The 8,579-nt window shown below is 47.8% G+C and overlaps 1 protein-coding gene across 1 annotated transcript in view; it reads left to right on the top strand.

The window, feature by feature from the left end:
• Positions 1–2,027: 2,027 nt before the first annotated feature.
• LOC311245921 (uncharacterized protein) overlaps positions 2,028–8,579 on the top strand; it is a gene marked incomplete at both ends in the record, with an annotated part of 25,062 nt that continues 18,510 nt past the window's right edge. The window contains 2 exons of the mRNA XM_084335945.1: positions 2,028–2,097; positions 3,147–3,277. Coding sequence (XP_084192071.1) covers positions 2,028–2,097; positions 3,147–3,277 — 201 coding nt within the window. The remainder of the gene's footprint in view (positions 2,098–3,146; positions 3,278–8,579) is intronic.

Genomic DNA, 8,579 nt, shown 5'->3' with positions numbered 1-8,579 from the left:
CCTGTTTAGATGCCTTTTAAATTAGATGTGATTTTCTTTTTTTTTGTTGTTTGAAATTGGCATAGCCTTAAACTTTAATAGAATTTTTTTTTGGATGCATTGCCTTAAACTTTAGTAGAATTTTTTTTAAAAAAATCTTCTTTCACTTTGTGCCTGGTTGTCCCTTCGTTGTTACTGTTGTGGATTTGTCTTTGGAAGGGAATTCCCTACCGTATAGTGCCATATACATTTTCACTTTGTTGATAAGTTAATTATCAAAAGGGTGGAATTGTAATGGAATTAATATGCACTTCTGTCTGCATGTATCTCAAACACCTGCACACATGAAACTGCCCGTTTGAGGCCCACAGTAGACCACAACGCTCTTGACAACTCTGCACAAATTCCATGTAACCCAGCACGCATTGTTCAACCTTTGACACGTCTGACACCTCTTATCTGAAACTGCTTGACATAACACCTTTCACACATAGGAACATCCTGTCCCTCGCATAAACAACACCCTGTCTTGCTACCCACACTGTAAACTGCAAACCACAAGCGCCTATGTTCCGAGACAATAGGCTGCGTAAACCGTGAACGGTTTCCTGAGCAGCTTTCCTCACATAGCCTCACAACACACACACACACACACACACAGCACACACATACACATGCGCGCACACACACACACACACACACCCTAGCAAAGGGGGTGTGTTTACTTGGGGGACACGATATATACTCGTTGCAATCTAACTATCAGCACACTCGCTGACACTACAATTCGTCGTCCTGTCAGACTGTGTCCAGCTGTTTTGCTCCAGCTGCCCAAATAAAACCAACAACGGAACGTCCATTTGTTTCCTTTTAATCTTTATTTCATCAGCTCTCCTGTTTATCATTTTATTCTATTACACTAACTAACAGGATACTGTGTTGTAAACAAACACACAGTACAGTAGTTGAGTAGATAGTAATAGTAGTGTGTATAGTACACACAGTAGCAATCTGATTGCAATCTTCTTGCATAAAAACGTATAAAATGATAAATCACATTTTGAGGTTGGTGTAAAGTGCCACATGGTGATGGAAGAGGTCTGGTTAGGGGTTAGATTTAGAGGTGGTCTAGGTTTGGTTAGAGTTAGAGATGGTCTAGGTCTGGTTATGGCCCCTATTAACCAGACCTAGACCACCTCTGACTCTAACCCCCAACCAGACCTAGACCACCTCTAACTCTAACCCCTAAGTTAGGGTTGGTGATGGTCAGTGCTGGGCTGCTGCCTGCTGGCAGCGGTTTATTCTATAACAACAGGATACTGTAAACTAAGTAAACATAACACACAGTAGTACTAGTAGTAGTACACACTGATTGCAATCTGCTTGCATAAAAACATATAAAATCACATTCTGAGGTCAGTGTTAAAGTGCCACGTGGAAGAGGTCTGGTTAGAGTTAGAGGTGGTCTAGGTCTGGTTAGGGTAACTTAGGGGTAGTTAAGCATTCATTATAATTTATTATTATTATTTAGATAGATGGATGTAAAGGGCTAGACCTTGGCCTTCTTGGGGACGGGGATGATGGTTGAGTCCTTGAAGCATGCTGGGACGTGACACAGCTCCAGCGATGCATTAAAAATGGTGGTAAACACCGGTGCGAGCTGGTCAGCACAGTGCTTCAGGGCAGAGGGGGAGACAGAGTCCGGGCCGGCCGCCTTCCGGGGATTCTGACTAGAAAACAGCCGTTTCACCTCTCTCACACTGACAGAGAGAAGGGGGGGGGGATGGAGGTTGTGACCGAGTGGGTGAAGGAAGAGGGCGGGGGGGAACCTCTTTCTCAAACCTACAGTAAAATGTGTTTAGCTCGTTCGCCAGGGGGAGGTTATCAGGCGCCTGTGGTGACTTCGGCTTATAGTTTGTAATGGTCTTGAGGCCTTTCCAAACGGAGGAGGAATTCCCCTCAGAGAGCTGCTGCCGCAGTTTCTCTGAGAAGCGAAGTTTCGCCTCCCTCACCTCTTTGGCGAATTTGTACTTGGCCTGCCTGAACCGATGAGCATCACCACTGAGCCTGGCACCTTCTTCTCCGACCTCAGCCGCCTGAGTTGGGCTGAAAACCAGGGTTTGTTGTTGTTGTAGATCTTCCTAGTGCGGAGGGGGACACACACCTCCTCGCCGAGGCTGATGAAGGATGTCACAGTGTCTGTGTAGTCATCCAAGTTGTTTCCAGCCTCAGGCCCCGTTAATATCGCCTAATCTATGTTTTAAATTATGGCTATGTGTCTAATCTGCCCGTCGCTTATCAAAGACTCATTTTCCAGTCAACATTGTCGTAGCAGATTGTTTTTTTATCGCTTCATTTCCGTTTTCTAGCATTTTGAAAATCACTTGTTTTTACGGAAAATATAACACATTCCATTATAATCGCCTTTTACTGGAATATTCTAGAACGTTGTCATTGTTCAGCCTATTTATTAATCGTTTTCAAATAAACGCTAGATTATCGATAGTATATGTGCACGCTCGTGCTGCGAGTTGAAAATCGATTCTCCTATTTTCTGACCGCTCGCACAGTGAAACAGCAATATCACATAATCACATAAAAGCTTATATCTCTGTGAAAACGAGTCTGATTATCCTAATACTGGTAACATAGATTCCTTACCTGAGATCAGATGGTATCCAAATGGATTATTCCAATTCCTGATCGCCATTTGAAAAAATCGATATTTTTATTGATTCACCGTGTATACTGTAAAAACACATAATCTCCGCTGCTCTGAAAATCCAGAGTGAAACTGGTCGTCGGCGGTTGCATGAGTGAGAAGTAAAATGTGGAGTGCAGGGTTTTTTTTCTCATTCATTTTCATTGAGTTCAATCCAAAAGTGTGAATTACCATCTGGGAGACGATAGGGGGCGCTTTTTTCACATCTGAGCGCCTGAGGTAGCTGAATTTCCAACGGTAGACTCTGTTGATGAAATATGATTTCAGATCAAAAAAAAAAAAGAGAACAAACGAATATTCTCCTGAGTGGGCATTCAACCCGCGGGGGGTAAACCCGAATATTCTCGGGCGTGGCATTCAAAGTGTCATTGCTGAAAGAAGGCATACACGCTCAGCAAATCTACCGGGGGTAAAGGTTTGAAATCAGTTGTGTTTTATTTTCCAGGTGGACTGACTAAGGCAGACCGGGAGCTGATAGTTGTGGCCACCAGTATCTACAACAAGTGCCTCTACTGCGTGGTATCCCACAGTGCACTGCACCGCATCTACTTCAAGAAGCCCACTCTTGCTGACCAGGTATATGGCGGCATATCATCTTCAGGTCAATACTTTAGACTGAGATTAAAGTACAGATACCCCCAGTGCCCCTTCACATAATGGTTTGTCTACTTACAGTATTTGACGGGAAGCACCCTCAGCACTCACTCACTCCATTCACTACACCCTCACCCTATCCACTCTGTGCGTTCATGTGAAGTGTTTGCCATACTAAAGAGCATCCCAAACTGATTTGCGGGGAGGTGAATTGGACAATAGAAGTCTTCAACAGCGAGTGTGCATTGATGCTGTTGTTCAAGACAGACCATTAGACTCGCCCGGTGTTACATGCTTTGTAACACAGTTTCGGCCTTTTCAGGACAAGCTAGCATAAAACAGCTGGTACCTACGGATTACTCAAGATACTGTTGTGGAAAGGTTGTTTAACACAGCAGGAGACGATATTTCCAATTGTAACAAATAGGTAATTTATTTAAGAAAAGAAGTTCTTTAACAGCAAGAGCTATGGGTCAAAGAAGATCACCACGGCTTGAACAAAAAACACTCCCCCCTGGATCCCTTTCCCTGTCCCTAAATCCCCTCTCAGTCCTGCCCCCCCATGACAGATATGATGACGTATCACATCATGTCAGATCTGACATGACGTACATTAAGATGATACGTAGATTTAACATCGGAGAGAGAGAACATGAAGAGAGATAAGCAAGATATGATATCCACACACGATATGATGTAGAGAGTGAGATGTGTGTGTGTGTGTGTGTATGTGTGTGTGTGTCTGTGTGTGCGTGCGTCTGCGTACAGACGTATGTGTATTGTATGTGTGTGTCCGTGTGTCTGTGTGTGTGTGCTGTGCCTGTGTCTGTGTATGTGTGCTGTGTATGTATGAAAGAGAGAAAAGAACAAGATAAGATTACCAGCACACAATGTGCCGTACTGAAATGTCCCTCTGTCCAAGTTGTTTTAAGAACGTCAGCCAGACGTCTTTCAGCACTGCTAGTTGACCTATATTAAACTAGTCCACCTCATACACATTTTCCCCAACATTCCCCCATTTGGGGCTATCCCTAGTCCCACCCAAATCATATAACCAAGAAAATGTGAACGTCTAACTAAACAAGAAACCTTACTTCATTCACTGGACCCCTAACGGACCAACAAAGGCTGACTACCGTTCTCACAATAAACACAAAACCGCTCAAAACAAGAGTAATAATAAAACATCAAAAAAAAATACCCCAATTTATAATCCTAACCTGACAGACAAATCCCCCCAACCTCCACCGCTTACCAAATGAGCCACAGTTCCGGCCGGAAACCGCGACTCTCATCAGGGAAAGGAGAAGTTGACCGTCAGAACTAAACATAGAACATCCCTCCCAAAAAAATGACATTGTCTCTTCCATAACATTGAGTCCCAGTGTCCATCGCTCAGCCCCCCTTCCATGCCCACGCCATAGTCTCCTCACCGTATTGCCAAAAGTCACATTTTGCCAATACAGCAACCACCACGCCACACCTCCAGTCCTCGTAGAAGCATGTCCCCATGCCTGGACGGGAGGCGCTGGTACCGACCTCACCACGTGTCCCCCCATCTTCGACGGGAGGTGCCCATCTTGCCCACTGCGTTAGCCCCCCCCTTTGTCCCTCCAGTCCCCAGAACCGATCCCCCGACCACTTCTTCTCAATGCTTCCTCAGGCTCAGAACCGACACTCTGCCGATGCCCCTTCCCATTCCGGTTTGACCAGGACCACAAGTAAAATAAACAAAAAATAATAAAAAAATAAAAAACAATGCAATGATTTTCAATGGTTGCAATCTCTATGCCGAAGGATCATTAGAAAATCAGACTAAAATTCCTAGTTAAAGGAATAAACCAACAAAACTGCACTCAGACCATCCCCCGTCACTCTTAAAGGAAAGAACCAACAAAAAGAAAATGTCCCTACCTCACCATACCCCTAATCCTCTATCCCCTCGTCTCCCTCTAAGGCAGCATAAAGCTGAGGATATGGCCCGATTTGTGGCTCAATCTCTTTCTGTCCCACCATCAGCATTTGGCTCGTTACGTGTGAAGTTACCAGCCTACCCAAGAGAGGCATACCACAACAGAAAAGGAGAACCAATATCAACCCTGCCACCCCGATGGATATCCCCGTCTGCATCACTATGCTTCCCCACTGTCCCAATCTTTCCAACACCCCACTCCCCCACCATTCTTCATTCCGGCCAGAATTCCCCCTCAACTCCTCCCTCAAATCCTTCAGCTTAGCCATGGCCTCGGAGAACTTTCCCCCTGGCCCCACATTCGTCGGAATGAATGTGCAGCAGTACTGTCCAAACATGGAACAGACTCCACCCTTCTCCGCCATTAACCAGTTCAGAGCCTGTCTATTCTGCCACGCCACCGTACTGGTCGCGTGCATCTGGTCCCCCATTGCATCCAACGCCTCCTCGGTGTAATTGAGATACCGCTGCTGATTGTAAAACAAATAGTTGATCCACCCGGTGTTCTTATTGACCGATATCCATGGCAGAATAGACTCAAACCCTGCCGCAATCTCATTCTTAGCCATGAACTCGGCTGGAATGCCCCTTGGCTGTCCTATGCTGTCCAGATACACCCTTGGGTCTGCCTTGTAGCTACGCTTCGTTCGAGAGATAGGAGACTCAGAAGGTCCTTCCGTCACTGATAATGGTAGGACCACCATTGGCATGATCGCCTGAACCCGGGCACATCTACCTGACCAATCTAAAGGAAGTGTATTCCTCAACCTCCTACCGCCGCAGAGCCAGTATTGGTCCGCCAGTGCCATATCCTGGACATGAAAAGGGCAAGCTACAGGCCGTGGGTTGGTATCCACTCCCTTTAACACGACCCCGTGTCCACACTTTCCTTCTTTCGTACAGTTAGTCGTGATGCTCCAAATAGTAGTGCACCGCCCCTCTGCCACCTCCCCTACATCCCGGGTCCCCTCCTTTTGCAAGCACTCGAAATCCTTGGTCAGCCATAGTTTGACACCTCTGGGTATTGGCAACCCCGTCGCTACCCCCTGCACACGTACATCCAATTTCCTACACCGTTCCCGCATAGTGACATCCTTGAAATCCGTGACGTTTCCTGCCGCCTTAAAACGACTAGAGCCGAGAAACCCCAAACACTCTGCCTCGCACCAAGGGCGACTATTATGGGGCCCCTCCCATGCCTCTGCGTCCCTGTCACACTGAGCCCAACTGAACTTCGTGCCCTTCACCAGCAGCCTATCCGGACGTGCCTTGGAGCAGACATAACAATCCTCTATCTGATTCTGCGCGCTCGTGTACTGGACCCACTTAAACCACTCATTCCCTAAAGCCGCCCTATACATCGGGTCAGCCTCCGGGTCTTCCTCGTCATAGTCATAGTCGCCCCCATCTTGTTCCCCGGAAGGAAGCAAACCCCTCAACCTGGCCCAGAGTGAGCCCACTGAGTCCCTCAACGTTCCGGCTGTCCTCTGGAACATATCCTGTCCCCCCACCTCTTCCGACTCAGTGTCCTTGACCTCCCTTTTTCCCCTCACCCCTGTCCCCTGTGATTGGTTCGGGACAGGCTCAACTCTCCTATCTACCCCCACAACCCGATGCTCGTTAGTATAATGGTAAGTATCCCCGCCTGTAACGGGGGAATGGTCAAAATCAAAAACATGCCCTTGCGGTCCTACGGGAAACACCCCGTTTGGTTGTAGTCTTATCTTCTCCCCCCCTTCCTCGATGGAGGGAAAAGGGGGCGCCTGATTCTGAGCCTGGTCATGAAAGTCTGCTGGTACTTGAGCCTGAGCGGGACCCCGTGGGACTCCTACCCACTCAAACCCGTCATCCTCAAGGACGGGTCGACCGTGACGGTTCTTAATGACGTCGTTGTGCCCGGCCGACCGTCCGCACACTGCTGCCAACATCTGCGGGAGCATCAGCAGGCACTGCACCTTCCAGTTGCCGTCTCGGACCCTCCATGTCGGGTTCTGCATAACTGCGATCGATTGTATCCCCCAAGAGATCGCCGCTGGCCTTTATGCAGTGATTGAAGTGGAACCAGGTCGCTGATCCCTTGACTTGGACTGCCGTTCCAGTCGATCGGATCACCTCGTACGGGCCCTCTCTCCGGGGTGATGACCACTTTCTCTTGTGGACCTTTACGAAGACCAAGTCCCCAGGGATCAGTCTCGGTTTGGTGGCTTCCTTCTCCGCCTCCTTCTCCCCCTTTCTCTCCTTTCTCTGCTCCTGTCGAAACACAGCTTCATGTATTTTAGTCACTTGCTGAAGATATTTTTTCAGATCTTGCTCAAAAATATCTAATGCCGGGCCCCTAGCCAGGTGTCTAAATGGCGGTGCTGGCATGCTGCGGCCTGTAAGCATTTCATGCGGTGTTAGCTGTGTTTGGCGGTTTACGCTGCTTCTAATAGCCATCAGAGCAAGTGGCAAAGCATCAATCCAGTTAAGCTTAGTTTGCATACAGATTTTCAACAGTTTGTTTTTAATGACCAGATTGGCCCTTTCCACCTTCCCCTGCGACCCGGGACTATAGACACAGGAAAGGCGCTGTCTTATACCTAATTTCTGCATCAGCCCTTTAACCACCTTGTCGATGAACTCGCGGCCATTATCGCTTTGTAATATCGTGGGAATTCCAAATCTCGGAATGACCTCGCGACACAGGAACTTGATCACTGTGTCCGCGTTCTTGTGTTTAGATGGAATGGCCTCAATCCAGCGACTAAAGCAGTCCTCTACTACCAGGAGGTATCGTTTGCCCTGCACTGGCGTTATCATGTCTGTATAGTCCATAATCAGATGTCTGAATGGTCCCTCAGGGAGGGGTGTGTAAGCCGCCACTGTCGGTACTCCTTTGCGCACATTGCCCTGTAAGCATGTTAAACACCTGGCTAGTGTAACGTCAATTTGTGCCTGAAGCTTTGGGGACCAAAATCCCATTTTCGTGATTCGTTTCAGGGTCTCTGCTCTTCCACAGTGATCAACACCATGAGCCTCAGGTATCACTAAGGACAGAAGATCGATGGAGGCGACTATCAAACCGTTATGACTCCTCCCCAGACCATCTGCCCCCCCTACAGCCCCCCTCTCCGTCCACGACTGTTTCTCGGCCTGCGTGGCTGAGTCCTGAAGATCACTCAAATTATCCTCAGTTACCTCAGTCGTCAGTTCGGCCGCAAACATCAGAACAGCCGTGGACGGCACCGCAGCCGCCGTCTTCGCGGCCTCGTCCGCCGCGTTGTTTCCCGTCGTCACAAAGGACAGGTCTTTTCTGTGTGCCTGGCACTTTAC

The sequence above is a fragment of the Notolepis coatsorum genome (assembly GCF_963971535.1).
Source record: "Notolepis coatsorum genome assembly, chromosome: 19".
NCBI lineage: Eukaryota > Metazoa > Chordata > Actinopteri > Aulopiformes > Paralepididae > Notolepis > Notolepis coatsorum.
The sequence above is the reverse complement of the archived record's forward strand: the minus strand, read 5'-3'. Positions and strand labels throughout refer to the sequence as shown.